This window comes from Typopeltis vanoorti, chromosome 18 (assembly GCF_054136105.1).
Source record: "Typopeltis vanoorti isolate ZY-2024b chromosome 18, IOZ_Tvanoo_1.0, whole genome shotgun sequence".
Lineage (NCBI taxonomy): Eukaryota > Metazoa > Arthropoda > Arachnida > Uropygi > Thelyphonidae > Typopeltis > Typopeltis vanoorti.
In genome coordinates, this window is record NC_143566.1 from 15,255,981 (window position 1) to 15,280,216 (window position 24,236).

The window sequence follows — 24,236 nt, forward strand, 5'->3', positions numbered from 1 at the left end:
CATTTTTAGCAAGTGAACTGCAAAACGAAAGAAGAGGTTATCGTGTGGAATTGTTTGACAAGTAATTCAAAGAGCGAAAGGCAATATATACGCTGTTGGAAGTTTTCCGCTTGGTTATATATAAATTAAAGATGCAAAGAAATTCTCTACTTGGTTTAATCCTTTATCCAATTGTAAGCAAACTAAATTTGCACATTAAGTCACTTCACAGCTGGGTAACTCGTGTATAGAAGCTAATGACTTCGCATCACTTGCTTTAGTATCCCATAATGCAAAGCACATATCCTTACGGCCATGTATAATGCTATGCATTATGGGAAGGGTCACTACCTAGACCGGTGAAGTGATGTGAAGTCATTAGCTTCCATATATGCATACGAGTTGTCCTATTTATATTTCAGCGCAAACTTTGTTTGCTTGGATAAAGGATTAAACCAAGTAGAGAATTTCTTTGCATCTTTAATTTATCCAATCAGTTGGAAATGTACGCAGTGGAGAACGAAGTCTCTCACTGTCTTTAAGATACCAACTATCTTCGCCCGTAGTTCTGTAAATAAATGCTAACTACGAACTGTCAGTTCAGGGGGGGGGATGAGCACTTCGTTCTCCACGGTTAAAGCAGTGGTGGAGACGACGTGCCAATGACTTTGAATATGTCCTGGAGGTCATGCTAGTGATAGCACACCTAGTTTTGGGATCTGTACAGCGGCTGAGGTGTGATCCAATTAGCTTTGCTTCCACTGAATATTGACAAAATACGCCAAGAAAACCTAATGGGATTGGATGCTTATGTTTCTTCTAATGAGATATTTCGATTATTCTTAAGTTTCTTAGCTCAGAACTCGGGGATTTCCATTAATATTTCTGTCCGTGTTAGGCAATCTCAAATTTGCATCCAAGACGGAAATCTTACTTCACGCACGATTCCCTTAATCAGGGTTGCTAGAAATCTCAGCATCGATTGGCAAGTGACGCTGTCGGGTGTGTAGCAGTGACGCCTCGTGAGCAACGGAGAGGGGCTGTTACGGCTTGTTACGAACAACAGCTGCTGCTCAATTTAAACCTCGGAGATTACTCGCCGCATTTCCATACGCGACAACTTTAAATGGCCACCGTAACGATAATAAATTCCCCCCAGAAAGCCGAGTGTTGCACACGTATTACGTGTGCAACACTCGGCAGATGAACTTGTTATTGTACGGCAGCGTGAATCTCGGGAATTACGTGCTTCGTAATTAGCACAGCCAGGTGTGTTTAGACTTGCCAGGATGAAGCACACCGGACTATAATTAACCCATTAAGCTCCAGAAATTGTGTTTCTCGTGCCTGCATGACAACAAATGACCATCCGGGTGTCACTGGAGAAGAAACAGTCGCCATCTTAGCCATAAAATTCGCTGACTTTTCTCTGAGTATAATTTGACAGGAAATGACCTTCAACTTTGATGCCAATGTCACCGTCAAATGACCTCAATTTTGTTTTAGCTGCAAACGATTGAGAAGATCGGCTTTTGACCCACCTTGCTTGCAAGAACCAAGAGACAGAACAGCTTAGAAATCTCTCGCTCCCGATGTTTACTTTCTCTCTCTCTCTCTGTATACCTTGATTATATTTCCTGCAGAAGGCGAGCCAAAATCCTCTTAGAAAATTGGCGATTGTAGCGCGTGTGACAAATGACAGCCAAAAGCTCCTCCGGTTCACAGCGCCAGACTGATGGCAAACTATTTTCACCTTGACGAGATAAACCCGGTTTATTTGATGTGTGTAAAATGCCGTATAATGTCAGAGGTCACTCAAAGGCCAGCAGACACCACGATCATAAATCTTCGTTGCTACAGGTCTATTTCATATTTCCCAGGGCGTGTTCGCGTTCTGTTACCGATTCGCGGGCTCATCAATCCTCCGCCGCATCTTAGTGGGTGGTGCAGACAACGAGCAGCCTGTCACAGATACGCGCTCTTTCCTTGTAAACCTAAGGATTTGTATCTGCCGCTAAAAAGTCCGGTTGCGATCACAAAGCTATCCCTTAAATCCCACGCATTTTGCTACTTTCTTTCTTCGGAGCAGACGTTAGTATGGGTGCATGGTTCGGAGACTTCTCCTGGATCTTAAGGAGTGCATTGTGTTGGATATTCTCAATGGGCTGACCAAGTGTGTCCACAGAACTTTGGCAAAAATTTGTTTCTGATAAAAAGTGAACCGTATGCGGTCCAGTCTTCGGAGGTGCTGGTTTGTCCTTCGAACGGGGGAGGGGCGACAAAAAATTTTGTTTGTTTTTGTATTGTTAACAGAATCAGGATTTGCATTTAAATTCATCTCATCTCCTTTTTTACTTGATAAATTTTAATTATTGCAACCAGATAAAAAAATACTGATTAAACAGAGAGAGAGAATTAAACGGGCCCCTTCTGATGCATATCCAGTCAATGCACGGACTTATTTAGGGACTACAGAAACTTCTATAATCGCTTCATCCAGCCTAACCCTTTGCGACAGAGTCCATTTTATGTGTGTGGGTGAGTGCATCTGCCATTTCAATACTAATTAAAATGTGCATGAGTATATTTATGGGAATTAGATGTTTAGAAACAACCCTCGAAGTGCCTTTCTGATTGATACGTGGATTTACAAAACCCTTCACTAATACCGATTGATCAACGAAGGAGGAAAATTGTAGACTTTTGATTCAGCTAACCTTTTCTCAGAAGACAGATCTTTAATAATCAAAACCTGCCACGTTTTCCGACTGTTGGCGATCGTGTGAAGAGAGGCTCTTCTTCCAGCAGTTGTGAATTCGTGTTGTTCGCCCCTTTTCCAACGATTCATCTACTCGCATATGTCCAGAGCGCATTAACTTCTGTTTAGCGATCACTGCCTAAAAGTGGCATTCTGTCTTCCCTCAAACCTTCTTATAAGTCATTCTTTCGTTCCATCGAATTCCTAATACTCCCCTAAATAAATATGAATTGAGATTCAGATTTCCCATCCACCCACTCGAAACACAATTGCTTTTGCAAATCTATTTTCATAATTGTTGTCGGGTTTAACGCCCTTCCCCCTCCCAAATAAGCTATCTTCTTAATTTCATCTTCACATTGACCATCGTTTCTTTTTCTGGACCCCCAGTAATTTCAACCACCTCCATTTTATCTTCTTCGATCATCTCAATTGCCAGAAGTCATCACTTTTGTTTTATTGATGTTTACATTAAGGTCTGCTTGACTTTAACCCTCTCGACTAACAGAATCAAGTGCTCTCTCTCTCCCACCTTTAGTTTCTGGCAGGAGAGTTACATCATCTGCTTATCTCATTTATTCTTCTGCGTCAATTCCTTCCCGGTCTTTATCCAAGTCAGCGAGTCCGGTATATTCACTTCAAAAGGCTAGGGATGAAAAAAAGGTCTCGCCTGTCCCTTTGGAGGAAATAAAAGACGTCAGAAGATTTATTTTTTATTAATGGTGGGAGAAAACAAAACTCGGGATGCAGAAGTGATTGTCAGTAGCATTCAGCCCATGGTTGAGTAATTTGCTCACATTTCATAACATGGTGAGGCGGTTGAGTTGCACAAGGGGAAAGGATACGCCACGAACTTTACTCCTGAATAAATTGGGATTGGATTATTAAATATTGGCGTGAATAAGAGGATGGCTGACAGATATCAGTAAGTGGTGTATGGGAGAGATGCGAGTCTGTAAGAAATGCGGCTAACTCACCTTTAGTCTAAAGAGACCAGATAAAAGTTCCTCACATCATGGACGGGAATCGAACCCAGGGATCAGTCTTTGTTCCTTTCACTCTTTCCACTGACATTAGGACGGTCTTTGATAGGATATATACAACACAGCTATTTGCTGATGTAGATATAGACGAAGACCTGGGTTCGATTCCCGTCCATGATGTGAGGAACTTTTATCTGGTCTCTTTAGACTAAAGGTGAGTTAGCCGGTATCATACGGAGGCAGGGGTGTTTTTTCGAAAAACCCAGAAACTCGGGTTTTTCATTTCCCAGAACATGCAAACCAGCCGCGTGAAAATACGGATTACATTCATAAATACTTAAGACCCAGCCATAGGCCTGATCAGTCAGCTATGCCGGTCCCGAGCCCGGATAAAATCGGGGGGGGGGGGGGGGATTGAGAAAGTGCGGTGCTTCCCTGTAAAAAGGGCCTCATGGCTGTTGTCTCATCATACGAAAACTAACTGCTGATGATGCAAAGATAGGAGGGATACCGTTTGGTGTACTTGCAGAATGATTTGAATAGGCTGGAATTGTGGGCATGGAAAAATGGGTGTCAGTTCAAAATCATTCACCGGCGTGATTAGATATCCAATGTCGTATTTTATTGGTGGGATTATGCTAGAGGAAACTGATGAGGCTGGGGATCTTGGAGTGTAGATAACAAGTTGAAGTTCCGGGCAAAGATTGCAAACTCAACTCAAAAGATAATTGCAATGCTGAAACGAACTTTCACATATAAGGACGTCATTTCGCTTGTTTACAAGCTCTGGTTACGGTGTATGAGGTCCAATTCAGTACATGCAGACTATAGACACTGTTGATATAGGCCTATACATGTCTGAAAGAGCATCATAGAGTACCAGTAGATGAGAGTTTGCATTTTATGAAGGACGTGGACATCCGAACTACATGCGCGTACTCATCACCGCTCTATGAGAGAAAAATCAAGCTGTCATCCCTTTCATAATGGTTGCCTCTGGAGGTGATGAGTGCATGTAGTTCGTGACTGGGGATATGTGGCTTGCTTTGCTTCGATGGATCTGCCAGGTTTCATAACAGAAGCATATTTGCACCTGGAAATAGCTTTTTAAGAAACTTGTGTCGAAAGACCAAATCACGCCAACTTCTCCCCTCTGTCTGTGAAATCCCACGGATTGCTTCTTACGAGGAATGCGTGCGAACAATTCTTAATATCAGAGGCTCGAAGCACTCCGATCCTCAAGAAAGCGAAGGTACGTTCAACAGAGTAATCCCCTCTTTTTTTTTTTTTTTTTTTACTCTGAAAACAAAGAGCGCTTCTATCTTCCGTAGTAAAGACAAGATCGGCGATCTTGCGTGCACACGAACAGTAGGCGAGAAAGATGAGGACTGGTAGCGTGCGTTTAGTCCAAGACTGACCTCCCATTCGGAGCTAATTAAGCGGAACATTCGCACGATTCATGACAACGTAAATTAACGACAGAAGCTTCTCCAACGACCCCCTTTGTTAGTGTTTTGTAGTTATCAGTGCTTCTGGGTGTCTGATGACAAGTTCATTACGAACAATTGCACGGGGGAGGGGTATTCCTGCAGCCTGACGGTGGATATTACTCATTCTTGATAACCCGTTCTCACGCATCTCCGCTCATAAACTTACACAATCTTTGTTATTCGTGGAAGACGACATACGGCCGCGTCATCCGAATAACAATGAAGAGGTTATAGACTTCGTCCACAGAGTATCGTGTGACCTTTAACACGTCTTGCGATAAACACAATTTGGGAGCTTTCTAAATGTCATCTGCTCAGCCCGAATTTAACTTTGTAGGGAGACTCAAACCAAGGTAGTAATTGTAGATCGCTAGTGACGTCACATCTCGTACGATGAGGGAGTTTTCATTCACGTGTTCACACTCGAACATTTATTGTTAATCCCAATAGAAATATCATCTCAGTAATACCGAAGTGATTACGATAATCACTTCTGGGTTCGGCCGTATATAGTAGAGCCTCGAGTTGATTCGACTCCCAGGGTTAGTGCTGTACTAAGTTTTTTATTTTTTTAAAATCAGGTTCCGAGTCATTTAAATTCGACAAACAAGAAAAGGATTCGTACCTGGCATAGTGGATACGACACTTTGAGCTTCCAATTGTGCTTGAATAATACTCAGACTTGGATTAATGATAGCAGGGAGGGTTAATGCTCTCAGCAGGGGAGGCTTTTTCTTGGCTGAGGTCTTCTCTGATGACCTGGAAGAAAATACACAATCTTGAACACAGAGTTATTAAGTTATTTTTTACAAAATCTCTTTAGCAACATTCAATTCATTGCAGAAAAGGAAACTTCGTAGTAAATATTATTTAAATATATTCCGAAAAATTACTTCAAGTCGCATTAACATTATTGTGCTTGTAAGTCTAATATTCATTTGATCGCCGAAGCAATCATTGTTATCTTTATAATCGTAAAAATGCTTGTCGTTTACACAGACGTTCAAGTCCTCCTGAGATGTTAAAAATCGACTGGTTTGTTTTTTTTGTTTAGGCCAAATAATTACAGATGTAATTTATCATTTTTATAGAGAACAAGGGGCCTTTATTCCCCTGTAATCAGGCCATTAGTTTCATAAGCACAAATCACACGTATATAAAAATTCAATTATTTCGTGCTTTTTTATTGTAGTTGCGTAGTTTATAAATACAGGAAAGTAGTATTAAATATTCAAGAAAAATAAATTAATAATTATTATTAGACACCTCCAGGGAGTCCAAAGACTCATCGAGGGAGGGCCCCTGCTTTATAACTCTGTCTCCGCCGCTCACCACTAGTAATAATAATGGAATTGAAAGGCAACGTGAATGCCGAAGAGCCAAAACGTTTTCTAAAATGACGTCTTGAACACAGCAACAATATCCTACAGGATTCGAAAATGTATCGGAACACCACAATGGGCATGAAATATTTTGCATTCCAGCATGCACACAGTGGAGTTGAAGAACGCAGATATCTTACGCTAAGGGAGAACAACAGAATGTAAATAGTGCAATCGTTTTTTACGACTTTTTCTTTGTTACTGTGACCAAAAAAAAAACGTTCCTTTGGGTGCTTGTATTAGGTATCTTCCCCGAACATTCATGTTGATGGCATACAACCTTTATCTACGTTAAATAGGTGGAGACAGATGTTCTTCCATTAACTTTAGCAAAACTGCAATATTCAGACACAAAACACGCAGCAGAGGTTGTTATTTTGATAAACGTCTTGGCCTTCCATGCATTCCTCTTTAAGGGCCATCTTGTCGGTGGGCATTATGGAAAGCAATTCTGTCAGCAGCCTCGGATTCTTGAGATGCGCTTCACATGGAGATGTTTACGACGGAATTCACTTAGGTAATGATGCACCCAGTGCTGTGTTGTCGAGGGTGTAAAACCCTGACTGTTAGATCGTTGTCGAGATTAGAAAGATGACTTTTTAAGATGCTTTAACAGGCTTTGAACTATCAATCAAAAGTCAAATTTAATATTAATAAACTTTAGCCATTTCCTGCTCTCTCTTTCGCCTCCACGCAGTATGAATGATGTCCCAGGGGAGGAAAAAATACATTAAAAAAGTCTTTAATAATGTACCGGATCGATGGGCACGTTAGGAGGAATCTGGATCAAGAGGTAGATAATCTAATTTTTCATATAATCCGAAAGAGAAGAGATAAAACCTCTTTCTACTTCGTACATTTTCTTTGTTCAGATTGGGTATGTTTTCTTCTTCATCGATTTACTCTACTCCACAACGCACAAAACATTGTCTCCTGGGGGAGGGAGTTTTATACCAATAATTCCACTGTTCACTTTGCGAACGGTGGAAGTGGAATTATTGTACGAAGAAAAGCTGTCCATCTACGCATGGATAATCCCCCTCCCCACATACTGCTAAAATGAAATCGGAAACTACCACTACAAATCTCCATCTCAAGAGATTGTTAATTAAACCTCGAATAGCAGTTCATTCATATGTACAAGCTGTTGGGTGCTTAAAAATAACGAGGTCACAACGGAGCAAAGATGTTTTAGTTTAGGAGAAGGTCAGACTAACAGTTATCAGCGCGAAGTGACTCATTGATGTGCGGAGAGAATTAGAATAACTTCATTTCCACAGGGTATTGCCGAAACTTGTTACTAAAAGTAAATGTTCCCCACAATGTATCTCTGTACTGCGGAAAGCACGCACGCTTCGGTTGCCTCTGCACTCGGAAACACGACGACGACAAACTACTGAATACGAAACGATGTGCGAGTACGGAGAGAAAGATGTTTCTGCGCGTTATCTTGACGAGTTAGGGGAAGAAGCGCACCTTCAAGGTGAACCCTACAAGACAAGGAGAAACTAAAGCAGCAATGCGCAGAGTCACGAACATCGAGTCTGTGGCTTATTTCAAGTACAGAGAGAGAGAAATAAAACTAGCTCCAAATCTTTAGAAACGATGATTCTTAAGCACATTATTATGAACCTCAAACCTTTATTTAAAAAATTCGTTATCTGGAGTTGTAGTGAGATAAAACATTTGTAAAAATCAATTTTGAAACTCTTACGTGTTTCTTAGCATATTCTCGAATAAAGTCTTCATCTTCGTTGATATTCTCCATTCAGAATATGTTTTCTATCGTACAGTAAGAAAACCACCTTGGAGATAATTTTTGCTTCACTGTTACGAAGATGTACACAGCTCTCAAAACCCCCCTACTCATATACATCTCTGTCAATAAGACATCGATGTGTATGAGTAGGGATGTATATAGTTTTGTGTTTTGCTCATGATATTGTTCTCTTGGCAGAAGACCGAGAAATGAAACTAAGGGAATTCGCTGAAATTGGGTTCAAGATGAATTGAAAGCGACGAATGACAAGTTTTTGCCAAAAGGAATTACAATGGAAGAGAGAGAAGTGGAGAAGGTAGATTCACATGTTTATCTGGGGCAAATCATAAAAAAAGAAAGATACTGGATAGACTGAATGGTTTTTAGGAGGATTAAAACCATTCAAGGATATCTTCCAAGGTGATATTCCCATTAGTGTGAAGAGGAAAAATACAGATCAGTGTCTTACCTGTAATTACAAATGACAGTATAAGATAATGTGGAATCCATAAGTTGGAAGTTACCCGAGAAGAATGAAAAGAAATGTGCACCTAAAGATAGCGGAGCCCCTCCCATTTGATAAGATTGAGAACAGGTCTAAAGAACTGCATTCGAAATGGAGATGGAGTGGGAACATTGCAAGAAACAACAGAACAAGATGGTCTAAATCATTGACAGAGAAAACTAGAGACTAACAGTAGACAAAAGGGAAGACGAAGTTGTTTGGAATGCTGGAATGGATGAGAAAAAGCTGAAAATAGAATGGAAAGAAGAAAATTGGGACAACCTTCGTCCAGAATTGGACTGATCCAGGTTAGGAAAAGATAATAAAATTAAAAGATATTTTATGCGTCTCATAATAACGCACAAATAATATTAGAGAGAAAATTTTAAAACTATAAGCGTGGTTGTAAACTTGAATATGCTTCTTTCATATTTCAGTTACTGCAATGGTTCGAGATTTAACAAGCACGATCCCATCTCGCTCCCCTGTAAAGTTTGGGGTCATATGAAAATTATTTCTTTAGAAAGATCGCTAATCACGTTCAAATCCTAACTTCTAATCGCAGTGAGATCTGATTAAAATCTGCAAACACCCTTTTAATTCGAGCAGAAACCGATAGTCCTCCACGTGACAGGATCCACTGTTAAGCGATGAGTGCGCGGAGCCTTTCCAACGCTTTCTTCAGCGTGGAGTACGAATTAAAAGATCTCATTTAGTGCTGCAATTCTCAAGGTTTTCTTTGTCTTTCTTGCAATAAAAAGAACAAATTCAATGCTCCGAATTGTGTATGCTGAAATGTAATTCCATTCATTTCTGTTAAGTATCAGAAATATTCATTTCTGTTAAGTATCAATAAATATCCCTCTCCTATCCAGGAGAGGGATATTTATTGAGATTGCGAGGAGCGAACTCCACACAGGATGAACTTGCTTCCACGTGAGGAACCCCAAATCCTAAAGATACTCCGCAAACGCGATTTTAATCCCTGGACTTAAAAAGATAATGTACTTCATTTGGTTACATGTTAAACGACAAACAGCATGTCCTTGTAAGGGATATGTGAATACCCTCTCTTGCTTTCCGAAAAGCCACTGCTTTTCTGTATCATAAGGAAAGACAGTGATTGCCTTCAAAGTTATCTAAGACCATGGATACCTGACAGAAGATACAACCACGCGTCACTGGTGCCATCTATTGGCCATGTGCCAAACTATTTCCCTTTTTATATCACGAGATGTTTCATTTGATAGTAGGAAACGGAACTGACGTCATAGTTCTTGTTAACACTTTATTGCGGGACCGAAGTTGGTTCTTTGCTAATTATGAGAGTGAAGCAATCAAATAATGCCCGACAATGATATTTTGTCGACCACCTTTCTTCGAGGGTGTCGTTCTGATACAAAATATTCAATCCTTTACGCATTCTACTCTCTCACAATGAAGATGAATGGAAAATTTAGATTATACGAAGTGCAGAAGGGATTTCAATATTAGTGTAGCCCCTAAAACATTATGTAAAATTCTTCAGTATCGCTCATGGAAGGAAGATCGGACAGCAAAAGAATTCCGAAAGAAACCCTACAAATTATTACACACTTGATGAAGAAGCAGAAATCTCAAAATCTCATCCTGAATGTGCTTCTGTGTAAGAAAACGTTTTCTTTAGGAGCTTACCACCTAGTTTCAAAAGAAACAAGGCAACGATAAACAATTCGAGATACAAGAATGTGCTGTTTGTTGCTCATGTCAGTTCTGAAAGCAACGATACACTCATCATCCTTCGCAGCGCACAAATACCGAGATTCAAATTCTCCATGTAAACTCCTGATGGACAACTGGATCTTGAGACGTTACGTGCAGACTGAAGATTATGCTACAATTGATACGATAGAGCAGACCCTTTTCCTTCGTCCAAGAAAGCATTGCGTATAAAGCAAGCATAATTTGACCATCGCATGAAGAGCTGATTTACTCCTCTCCCACCCGAAAATAAAAAACTTCGTACTGAAATCTTCCAGACATCCAAATTTATATTAATAGTGTTATGTTTTTCCAGCCGAATAAAACGCATTCGTTGCGAAGCCCACAGGCTATGACACATAATCGATACGCCATTCTGTCTCATGATAAAAAGCATTTTTAAAGGGGAGCGGATATTGTTTATCCTGAGCTAGTAAATCACGTTAAAGTCTAATCATTAGTGGCCTAAATAAAATTGAGTTTTAAATCATTGCTGCACAACTCGCTCTTCTAAAAATAACTCCCATCATTCAGGTGATTGGGACGCTTTTATTTTTATGATGCACAGCGGAATTTATTCAGTTGAGCTCCTGAAATTTCTTTTGAAAAAATGTCAGTTTTTTTTTCTCCAGCGTGATAAGGCAGGGGTGGACCAAGACTAGTTGTAAGGCCAACCTCAATGTTGAAAGTTTATACTCGTAAAGGTTTCATATTTTACTTTATATAAACATTTTAATCGGTTACATTATAATTCAGAACTATATAGGTGAATAACAACAGAGAAGTTAAACCAGAAATTCTCATAAAGAAAATGAGAACCATATTAATTTGGATAGCATTTTTCTGTCACTCACCATAAATTATTTTACTGGGCAATTAACGCCCAATATATCACACTCACTAGGAAAAATTATGTGAAAACTGCTTCTATAATCCCTCTAACGAAAATGTCTTTTTCTCATAGCACGTCATTCTATTTCAACAGTCAGCAGAACATAAAGACTATATAAGACATAAGGAATCACACAAATCAGGATTTTTCTAACATGTGTTTTTCTCCACTCAGAGATCACTGGAACAAAGCTGAAGCCCTTCATTAAGCGTATTGTTCATTACGAAGGCTTTCAAAGATCTATCACATAAACAGAAGAATAAAAATAAGAATTAATGTCGTAAACTTTCCTTCCAAATTAAATGATTTTTAAGTGGGTAATTATATCAAATATGTCATAAGCTACGCTACTTGTATTTTCATGGGCCAGAATGGTTAAGTTGTAGAGAATTAAAGTAAAAAAAAAATAAGGGTATGCAGCAAGCGCATTTTGTCAAAATTATAATTTGTTTGTTTTTAAGAATTAATTTGAAAAATATCACATTTAAAGTTTTTCAGACTGTAGTGCTTTATTTAACGAAGTACATTTACAGGCCTTCGGCATAATTTCCATTCTACCTTATCACCGTTGCAAACATCGTCTGTTTCTTTCAGATAGGCATGCAGTCAAAACTAATCACACGTGACTGTTTCATAATTCCTTTTAATGTTAACCCGTGTTGACATACAAAAACTAATCACGGTTTCTTTTGAATTGTAATAGTGCATTCTCTTTTTAATCTCAACTGGGATCGAGAATAGTAAACAATACTACGTGACTCATGTCATATATGTTAATTAATCTATATATATAAAATTCATTTCTTTGTTAAAATACTAATCTTGTGCACTGCAAAAATGCGCTACTTACAAAAAAAAACTTCATCTTTGTTCTTAAAACAAAGAACACTACGTACGCAGCAAGGAATGAACCAGCTTTTTATTTTCATTTCATATAAAATTCAATGAATAGTTGATGCATTTCTTGCCAGGTGTATTTTCTAAGACATTTATTTACCAGAGGCACGCTTTTTTGACAAATTCTTCCGGTTATCTGTCATAACAAAAGTGTTGGATATCCTGCAGTGGTTCTGAAAGAGTTCGTGGTGTGAGCAGTTGGGTTACGGATAATGTTCTCTATAGCGGAATGCGATACAAATAGATTGTTTTCTCTATTCAATCGATGCGATGATTGTTTCGTAACAACATCAAACCCGCCACACATAAATGTAATGCAGGGAGGAAGCCCTTGCAGAGAAAAACAGACCACTTCATCGGATTGTTAGCTCAACCGTTATACATGATTAATGCTGGCAATAACTGTGCAGACTCGACATCAATTCTTGTGCGTTGGATTCCACGAGGGTTCGTGGAGAATCCAGGTGATTCATGCTAGCTATATGTACTGATACTAACGATGTTCAAATTCCTTTTCTTTTTTTTGACTGTACACGAAACTCATCGTAGCAAACCCACACAGGAAAGTGAGGGAGGGGGGATGGTCCAAGTCTTATTTCTTCAGAAATCTCAACAGATCTCGGTAACGATACGTCCATCTGTTCGTAAACAGTTATTCGGAACACCACCGACTCCCTAAAACCAAGTGCGTCCGTTTCTGAATACCTTTATAAAGACAAACAGCTTCGTACCGGTGTTGTCAATGTCTGCAGCTCAAACTCCATTAGCCTACCCAGTAACGAAGATGTGTCGTCTTTCCGTTTCTATCAGTTACTTGTTCGAAATGTCGTTAGCTGCCCTTCGCTTGTAATTACACCACAGAAGACGTCTGTTCGTCTTAAAAAAGGCTAAGGAAGTGTTCAACTCTCCGACACGTTGCCGTGCAGGGCTTGTTTAACACCCACCTAAAATCCAATTGAGTAATATTTTCTGTCTCATCCGTAATGAAGCTGCTAATCATGGATGACGAAGAAAGTTCTGTTACTTACCGTACAGACCACCCTACTTGTAGGTCACAGTTATGAGGTTAGAGAACTCCACCCCCACTGCTTGACAAGAACTATTTTTATAGCAATCTTGAAGTACTGTGGATATTTTCGGGGGTCGATCATCGAGAAATTGTGCTCTTCGATGTTTACCACGAAAGTATTTATCATTCCGATTATGTTCCAATTCGTTTAGAATTCCTGAACTCAAAGTATTATCGCTCAACAAATGTTAAATTCACGCGACAATTAAATGCTCTTCGCATTTACTAATGAAAAAGCCCACAAAAGAAAGATCTCCGAACATTTTCTTTATCGAAAGGAAAATCGTACGACAGGTAGTCAGTGGACATCCTAGCAAATAAATATAGCCTTTGTGACTGCATTATGGTCTCATAAATGGTGGGTGGCCTAATTTTTGTTTTCTAACTACGATTGGACAGTCGGTTTTTCAGAAAAAATCTCGGCGGTGATCTCGTATTCAATTTGTGCTTTATGTTATAATATTTATATTACTGAAATTTCACTAAGCAAGTATTTGAAAGTAAAGTCAATCCGAACTAGTAACAGACAATCTCGCAATAGTTCACGTGAACAGACAGTACAAATAATCTGACAATCTTATTTGGCTTTGGAATTTTTGAAGCCGCTTTTCAAGTAGAAACTTGACGAATTTAAGTGAAATATGTAATTGATCGAACTTAATTTTCCAGCAGCGTTTATTTATTCATCATCAGTTCCATGATGGTCAGAGTGGAAGCCAACGCGGTTTTCCTAATTATAACTGTAATACACTTAAAGGTAATGAATGCCCTTCATTGCACTCTTCTCACCATTATTAACAACTTTTCACAGAAATTGAAAGCTATTTGGTATAATGGAGTACGAAAATGAGTATCATTTCTGTTGATTGGTGACATTGCAAAATAGCCTTTCCCTTAAACGTGATGAAGTGTACGCAATGCTTTATTCTCAAAATACAAACACATAGCACGGTGGCAAAAATGTCACATGCGACTCGAGCAGAGTAACATTGAAAGAAAGTGGCACCCTCTATTGACCATTCAAAAAACTATCGGCTACCTTAAATTTCCTAGTTGTGAGGAGATGCCAACTAACTCTCTAGGTGGCAGATGTCTTTCATCGCCGGATGCAACCCCCCCCTGTATGAAGTGGTTGCTGCCATATTTCATCCATAGAGTAGGGGCTCGGACTTCTCATTTTCGTAGTACATGTAGTGAGGGTTATGGGCATGCTTAAAGCATCCTTATCATTATTGAACTACGGAGCCAGCACTTGCTCATTTTGATGGCAAAGCAGCTTTCCGGAGGGTGGTTGCCAGTAGTGCATTGGACCGAACCCGATGGTAACGCATCTGTTGGACGTTTCCGATCAGATGGCGAATCCTGCTGCCGCTTCCTCTTCCAGAGAGGGCCTGGAAGGAGACCAAGTGAGTGGGGAGACGCTGCTCCCTCGGTGTGAATTATGTGCACAAGTCCCTCACCCGAGTTGCATGTCCCTGAGTCAACAACTCTAACAAGAAAGAAAATCTGCGATCCAAAAAATAAAAATAAGCCAAAATTTCTTCCAATCCATACATCAAAACTGAGTCTCTTTTCCTTAAAGAACTCCAACTAGCATCCTCCATGACCACAGCCCAACTACATCACGCATTCCCCCAAAAGGGAAGAACATTTGTGAAATCTCATATTCCTTGCCGAACGCTATCCAATTTGGAATCCCACCTTTTCGTTGCTCTCTGGCTTAAGATTTTCCTACCTCACTTTATAACCTTCATTGAGCCTCTATGGCTCAGTCGGTATAGATGAAGACCTGGGTTCGATTCCCGTCAATGACGTGAATAACCTTTGTCTGGTCACTTTCGACGAAAGGTGAGTTATCCGGTCTCATAGAGGTAAGGATTTTTCGAACCCTAGAACATGCAAACCGGCCCCGTGAGCACACACGGATTACAGTCAGGAATACTTCAGACGGACCTACGGCTTCAGCTGGAGCCATAGGTCCGATTCGTCAGCTATGTCGGTCCCGAGCTTAGATAAAAATGGGGGGGGAATAAAATGATTACGTACCTACCCGTAAAAGGGGCTGACGGTCGTTGAATTATCATGCGAAATAATAAGCTTCATTTGCTATCTATACCGACCGTGCCCCTAACTCTGACAAACATGCTGCCCCCCCCCATTTTTTTTTTGACTGCTTATCATTAAAACTGATTGCATGCGAATACTACCGTCCAAGACACAATGACGATTTGGGTAAGAAAAGTGCCATCGGAAGACAAACGAGCTTCGCAGAATAAGTCGGAAGGAAAGCTGAATCACTTGCCATGATCTAACACAAATAGTCAACCAACCAGAATAGCACACAACCTTTATTATTCCAATCCCCTGGACCTTTTCACAACTAGTTCTCCCTCTTCAGTCTATAAGGAGCTTGGGGTGGTGCACCCCAGATTTTTATAGAACAGTCACTTTCCCAAAGAGTCTCTTGGTCATCCATACAAAACTATGATGTTACGACTTCATACGCGCGATATAGGGTTGCGGCGCCCTCTACCGGAGGATCCTTGTGCAGTTAAACTTTGAGGTGATCCCAATTATTTAACAGCATGACTATCGCCAGTATCTATGGTTGTGGTAAAACTTCTGTAAAAAGGAAGACATGTCAGTGGGTGAGGATACTTTTTGGATGAAGTACAAGAATGTCATAAAAGGACAGCGCGTGTGTGGCAGATGCAATTTATGGGTCGAGTGCGTCCATTGTCAAGAATTGCTGTTCGAGTAATTGGTAGGGATGGACGAGGCGATCGGAATGCTTTCATCGAAGACCATTTTCTTAATGCCCATTCTCGATTCCTTTCATGTCCTGTTAACATCCCAACACTTGGCCGCCCTAACGCTAGCAGCATCGTGCAACAGAATGACAAAGAAATCCTCCTCCTGCTGCGACGCGAACACTTCTTTAATGATGCGTCACGAAACAAAGAACTAACGTTGTCCACGTAACAAACGCAAGAAAATGCCACGCGCTATTAAACGAATATTAACTGCTGATCTCGGGTTTAGTAAGCGTTGTCAAGCGAGAGGATTCTGTCGGTTCACGGACTCCAGCGGTGCGTCATTTTGTCCAACAGACAAACAAACGCAAAATGCTTTCGAAATTATCGTTAGGATGTTCGGGGAGAGGCCGTTCCAGTGCACGCGCGGAATGGATCTTGAGCGTAAATAAAAGAAATGCTAATTCTAATCTCCTCTACGTAAATGTCGTGTACGGCGGGAATGGCTCGATAATGCGCTTCCCATCCTCACTTGTGTCGTCTGCTGGAAGAAATCATTTCCCAAACTTCAGAGCGTGCCATTGGAAACTACTTCATTCGGGATAACTACAACAATTCCGAAAATCTCGTCAAGTCCGAATTAAATTCAACTTCGAGCATCGATGTATGGATTTGTCGTCAGTCGCTCAGACGAAGCGAGAGCGCGATTCTTTAAAGCGAAGTATTTTACTCCCTCCCTATTTCTATGCTAAAGAGGAGCACGCAGCTAATTGTTTTAAGCATGAAATCGAAATAATATTTCAATGTTTGGAAACAACGGAATCGAATTTCGGAGGTATTATCGATCGAAAGTTCACTATGTTGAGGAAGATAATATATATTTGAATGCACGCGCTATTTATTGAGGCGATCCTCGTTATGTGTTAGTAATAACGATGCCGTTTGGTCGAAACATTTAGGACGTTAAGAAGGTGTGAGTGGGATTTTGTCATCTGAATGCGAATCGGAACTTATTTTTTATGGTGCAGAAAAAGCGAAAGGTCACTGAGCCAATCACACACAATTCAAAACAAAGGCAGTGTTTTGTTTCCAACTTAATGCCTTAGTCAAAGTTGTTCTTGATGTGCAATGCATTTCTTAAAAATAAATTCAGCCACACGAATCGAGTCCATGTTTCTTTATCTAACTGTATGAGATCATTTTTTTCTCGGTCTGGTTGGCCTTCAGCCAAAAGGCTGAGGGTTCGAATCCCACCGTGGACATGGATGTTTGCGATCGTCTGTGGAAATTATAGTGGTGGTGGTCAGCAGTAGATGGCGTTGATGTGCACGCGGTTAGTTGTAGTTAGTGGAAACAGAGTCGATTCCCTCCCTGGAGGTGTCACCTAATAATAATAATTTGCTTGATAACCCGCATTAGATTTCGTTTTTTGTTGCGAGTCCGTAAAAATCTAGAAAGAAATCAGAAATTTTTGCCGCATCATATCCTGATATGAAGGCTCAACAACAAAGCCTTTCACGAGTTATTCTGACAAGTTGTGAGAAACGATCTCCGGAATAAGAATAAGGTAGTAATGTTTTGCACGTTATTACAGATATCCTAACGTGTATGCCTACTGAAACCGTTCACAATACACCGCGAATCACCCTATTTTAATATACACCCTCTGTCCTAAAAGAAACCGAACTTTTCGAAAATAGAAGAAACTAGTGGCGCCACCTGTTGTATCTTTTTGTTGTCGAACGGCAACCTTCCTTAGTGTTGTGTCAACTGTTTATCACATTTGTTTCATTAGAAGCCGAGTTCTAGTGCCAAGAGTGTGTTTTGACGAACGGTCGGAAAATGAGTTTCAAACAGAGAGCTGCGATTGACTTTTGTGTTAAACTTGGTAAACGTTTTACCGAAACGCATCAAATGCTTCAAAATGCATACGGTGATGACTGCTTATCCCGTACTCAAGTTTACGAGTGGTTTAAGTGATTTCAAAGTGGTCGTGAGACGCTTGAGGCCGATGAAAAGACTGCTTGTCCAAAAACTGGACTGAGCGACGTTAACACCCGAAATCGTCCGTGAGAGTGATTGAAGATGAATTGGGGATTCCAAAATCAATGCACAACATTTTGACCGAGAGTTTGGGCCTTCGTAAATTGAATTCGCGATTTGTTCCCCACAACTTGACGGACGACCAAAAAATTTATTGAATTGAACACTGCAAGGACCTCATTAAAACCTCCTTGAAACGATCGTTACTGGTGACGAAACGTGGTGTTTTGAGTATGAGCCCGAAACAAAGCGCCAGAGTTCTCAGCGGAGACCACCAGAAGAGGGGAATCTGAAAAAAAGTCGCTTGGGGAAGTCAAAAGTAAAGACAATGCTTATTTGTTTCTACGATTCCAAGGGCATTATCCACAAAGAATTCGTTCCGCCTGGCCAAACGGTCAATGGTGAGTTTTATCTCGAAGTTTTGAAGCGATTCATAGCGAGAATTCGTCGCGTACGACATGAATATCGTGACGACCGACGAATTAATCAAAACACACTATTACTTTTTTATTATTTAAACGTTATAATGCCACAAATGTCATAAACAGTTGATACAACACTAATGGAGGTCGCCACTTTCGACAACAAAAAGATACAACAGGTGGCGCCACTAGTTTCTTTTATTTTCGAAAAGTTCGGTTTCTTTTTGGACAGTGGGTGTAGTTTACAGATGAGGCAGTATCACGTACGTTGCATGGGGGTGCCTCATACAGAATTTTTAAACCACCCGATTGAAGATAATCTTCAAATATGGATTTTAGTGTCTGAGAAGAATTCCTGGTTGGACAATTTTTTTAAATAACTTAACAATAACGGATACTAATGTTTAATTTGCTCATAAAATCGAACTTGAAAAATCTGGATTTAAAACGGACTGAATAGCCGAAGTTTTCTTTGCTTCAAAAAGTGCGCTTTATTTTATTTCTCTCACCCCAGCATTGACAACATAAAAAACATTTCCTCGTCATCGGTACTTCAAAGAAGACCACCTTATTATCCAGAACCCAATGAATGCTCCTTCATAAAAGACCGTCTTGGAAAGGAGCATCTTTCAATGGAAAAGTGGTGAAGATGACATCTTTGAAAGGTTAGCCTTTTATATTTGAACTTTGAAAGAGAACTTTAAATTTCGTACGTAGCTTAGAAGAGCTCTCTGGGAGATGAATGAACGAATGATCGATTTATTCTCTTTTGAAGCAAAATTTAGTCTGCTGTTTACAAATTCGATACGTCATGCTGACTGTGTTCTACTGAATTACTCTAACTAGCAGCAATGGAAAACCATACAAAAATAGTTTGGATTTTTACCAAATGATTTGCAATGAGCTCTTTGTGCATCACTTGAACAAAAAAATCAATCTATTAATCGTACCAAAGGATTTCATAAACACAATTACTTCGCATATTCGCTAACAAATATACAGAAGACATATGATTGCGTCACTACACACAGAAAATATGTGATTGTTGCGCAACAATAGCCATTAAAATTAATCAATGGAATACGTTTTAATATAAGCGTATATGTGCTAAAACGCGAAAATTGCCACATATTACTTAAAACAGAACGTGAAGATCATAAATCTTTATAACTTTGGATTTTTTTTTGGAGAATATGAAGTCCTGAAATAAACCCGCAACATCTGCAAATATGGGTTTACTCGCATCCATCCAAAATGTATGTAAAATGACTACGGCGAAGAAAACTCCCTTAGGTGACTTCCCACACGCATTGGTTGGTAGCCGTCAGCGCAGTTCTTTTGCAGAAACAATTTCTAGAAGTTATAAAGGATTCATGATATTTTCCCGCTACAAGAGATGATTTCGCGAGACAGGAAAACCATCACCTGGAAAGCGAGAAAAAAACAAGTGGAAGAAAATCAACTAAGGAGGCACAAATTTTTGCGTTGTTCAATACATTTTACAAAAAAAAAAAAAAAAAAGCTCTTTGGTTTCTCAGTGAGTTTTTTTTTTTTTTTGAGCACTTACGTTCAAACACCACCATACTTGGGAAAGAGAAAAGAGCTTAATAATTCATATTTTGACACGCGACTCTAATTTGAGAAGTTGTTTTTGTAAGATTGGGAAGAGCAAGACTTTGGCGAACATTCTATAACCCGTACATTCCTCTATTAATTGTCGTTTTAAGCCTTTTTCTTTCCTTGGTTATAAGCAGTGGATTTTCTAGGCGAGGCCAGAAAATACTTGCAGGAGGAGAAAGGATTGCAAATGTTTTCAACAAGGAAACGACTTCGTTTCCGCTGTTCTTGTTTGCAGACGGAGCCGTAAGATTGTATTCTCTCTCACCCTCCTGCACTGCGAGAGGCAGGGACACGTTAGTCGCGACGGTGTCGCCTTCCACGTGTCAGACAAATATTGAGGATGCGATTTCTTTGCCCGAAGAATGTTACCCGATCGGTTGCCTAGCAACATCACGTAACCTTCCTTTACTTTCAAGGCGTCCTTCGTCGTCACTTAAAGTGCTTATAAGAAAAGATCTCACGAAAGGTGTGATATCGAAGAGATGACACGAACCGCATTTCACCACGTGGCAAACTTGAAGAAATTAACACCGTTTATTAGGTAAATTAGCCCCCGTAGAAATAATGTGTCAGCTTATTTCACTTCCGGAACCATTTATTTCTTCTTCCTTGACGGGCACTCCTCGGTAAATTATAACGCGATGGTTGTAGCACAGCGGGACAAACCTACACACACGAAGGGGGAAGTTTACTGGGTTGCGTTTGTAAAATATTTAGGAAAAGAAGCAACTGGTTTTCTTTACATATGGCAGATGCTCTCGTGCAATTTATGCTTACTAGGTCAAGGTGAAATATTCACCCGCTACCATCCATTTCCGATTAGGAGTTACTGAGCAAATGTTTTTTAAAAATTCAACTTTCTGTCCATTCCGTTAAAATGACTAAGGCGTTGTGTGGGCGCGATAAAAATTAATCCTTCCGTCCTACACGTTCTGTTGTTGATTATTGTGAATGACAGGAACAGGCGTTCTTCATTTCCCCCACTCACATAATCCCAAAACGCTAAACCCGATTCAAAGCATACGTGTAATGCCAGAGAGCGACCTTTACAGGAGAAACTCAGCTTCTCGCCTACTGCCTTTTATTCCAAGATCATTTTATTTGTGTAGGAAACCTCCTACACAAATAAAATGTTAAAAGGAACCAGCCAATCATAATTGTCCACTGTTTTAAACTATTATAGTAATACAATGAAACCTTTTACCATCGGCTGTCGTTATGAATGAATATCTGACGATAATGTATTCTGTATAGCGCATCGTTTCATGCAAATAAAATGTATTTTAATTGGATAGTAACAATCACACGTGTGCTACCTCGTGAACACCATTTTAACCACAGAGAACAGAAGTATTTTTCGCTCTAATTTCCGTGCATTCGGTTATGCTAATAAGCACGGATTTATAGCATCCGCTATTTCTATTAATTTGCATCGCCAAAATGACACCTTTCAGGCTGTCTTGAATAGTACACCTTTTATGAACTGTTTGCCTAGAGTAAACTGTGAATATTAAAATTCTAGAGAAACGTAAATATATTTATTGAGCAACTCTTGCGCATTCATTTCGATGGTAAACCATAACACGCGTTGAATTCAACTTAGTCAGGTCACGGCAACGTCGTTTACTGATCTGGGAATTTTTTGCACGTTCTAATTAAGATGATTATTATTTCAGTTTCCACTTCGTTACATAACACACCTGAGGCTACTTGAAGACAGCTCGAGCATTTACATAGCAATGAGCGTGTGCTTAAGAATTCCGTGTTTGCTTTGCTTCGATATTCAGCTGTACACGCTGCTTTCTTTAATAGGGTAAATTAGTGTCAAGTCATTCACTAACTAATCACTCTGGGGGTGCCGAACAGCACGTTGCTTAAAAGATGAACCCAAAACAAGCAATCTTTCACTTCGAATCAGTTATGCTGTAGTGCAATTGACACTCCGTGTAAGCGATGCAAAGAAACCCGACTTCATTTCCGATGTGCCAACAGGACTTTCCATATAAATGTTTTTAACTGCGCGCTTCTTGTAATGTTTTGAAGCTGTTGTCATGGCAACAGAGAGAGCATTTAGAAGTTAAACCAATTACCTTTGTATTAAACTTTTTTGCATATTTTGAATGCTATGACTAATACGTTTTTCTGTATTGTGAACACATCCTTTCTGTTATAAGTAGTCAATCGTATATTAACATTTTCTTAGAATAAGGAGATATATTATCTGGTGTGCGTGCCTATTTGAAAATATTGTCTTCTGTAGATGGGTGGGATGCACGCCCGTCCTACAACCCCATCTTAAGAAGCTGCTATGAGGAGGATCGCTGTAACAGCTAATTCCATGAACGTGGGTGCGAGAGGACCATCTGGGATATTTTTATTTATTTATTTAACATAACGTGCCAACCTAACTGTAGAGCGAGTTTTGACATTTACTGATTTCATATATTCTTTTCCGAATTATAATTATTTATTTTATTATTTCTACTTAGATTGCCAAGGATATATTTCTTTCGTTACCATAGAAACGCGAGACTGTTGCGTGGTAACAGCGTGCGCAGAAAGTATCGTCAGTCTTCTCAACTACCAACACTATTAACAGTGTGAGAGCGTAAAGAGATGGTGTTTAGTTATCGGCCGTAACAGGCATGGACCCAGACTTCTTTTTTCAGGGGACTGGTGAGGAAAAAGAATGATCGATAAAAATATATTTATCATTTATTTTACTAATAACATTTTAAATTTTACGTTAATATTATCCGAGGACCCATCGAGGGAGAGCACCACAGGACTACATATAATCCCGCTGCCTCCTCTTCTGCTGAATTCTCCAACGCACTATGACATCACCACCAACAACAGTATTTTTTGTTTGTAAAAAAATATATATATATACACACTAGGAACAAAAACAGAAGACATGTTATCTACTCGATACTATCAAATGATAAGTTGAAATTGGAAACGGATGTGACGTCAGCTGTAACGTTTTTGTCAAGTTATTCGAAACTCAGGGGCTACCCTGAGTGTCGAGTCATCGGAATTCAAGGCGAACCGGCCTACCAGTCCGAACACGGGGGGCGGAGCCCCCTAGTATATATATATATATATATATATATAAAGATAAGCCGAAATTAAAACGTTTTTTGTCTTACCGGCTTACCAGCCCGGAACTCGGGGGATTGGGCCCCCCCTAGTGTATATAACACTAGGGGAGGCTCAACGGTATATAACGTGACAGATTTTGATGAAATTGATCCCAATCGGATAGTTTTGACACGGGATGCAACTTGAGTTGTATAATGCTAACGCCCACTAGATCGACTTTATGATGAAATCCAATCTGAACTATTAATAATCTGCAACAACAGTGCTTTTAATGAATATAGAAATATGCACCAATAAGGGACGAAACTGATTTCAAATGGAAATACAAAGATAGCATTGTGTACGGTATTATCCGGTGTCACTTTGTTTTGTATTATTGCATTTTGCTTCTTGGATTGTAATATATAATACTGAAACCAGTATTATATTTTATTATTACTATCAAAATTAGCGACGCCATTTTCTGTTAAAATATCTGCATCAACCTATTGTTTTATTACAATGGGTATGAGCTGCCTACGTCTCCGAGTCTGATTTATTAATGAAAAAAAAAAAAAAACAGAAGGAGAAGAAGCGACATCGCCACTGTCTGCCCGACGGCAATGGGTATGTTCTTAACGAAAGCTATTTAAACCATGAAAAGTGTAAATGGGTGTTCAAAAAAAGTGATGAAATAATTGATGAACATCCCTGTCATTGCGGGGGTTGACGAAAGGAAAGAAACAATGAACGTGGATGCATCTAAAGCTCTAGAAAATTGAACATGAACGGTCTAAGAGTTTCCTAATGAAATGGAAATTTGTATTAGTGCATTAGCGGCTACATAATAGACAGAAATG

The 24,236-nt window shown here is 39.7% G+C and overlaps 1 protein-coding gene across 1 annotated transcript in view; it reads right to left on the bottom strand.

The window, feature by feature from the left end:
* The window catches only part of LOC150096506 (ankyrin repeat and fibronectin type-III domain-containing protein 1-like), a 147,801-nt gene that overhangs the window by 67,908 nt on the left and 55,657 nt on the right, over positions 1-24,236 (bottom strand). Inside the window, exon 2 of the mRNA XM_090408763.1 lies at positions 5,836-5,969. Within this exon, the coding sequence (XP_090264889.1) occupies positions 5,836-5,969 (134 nt within the window). The remainder of the gene's footprint in view (positions 1-5,835; positions 5,970-24,236) is intronic.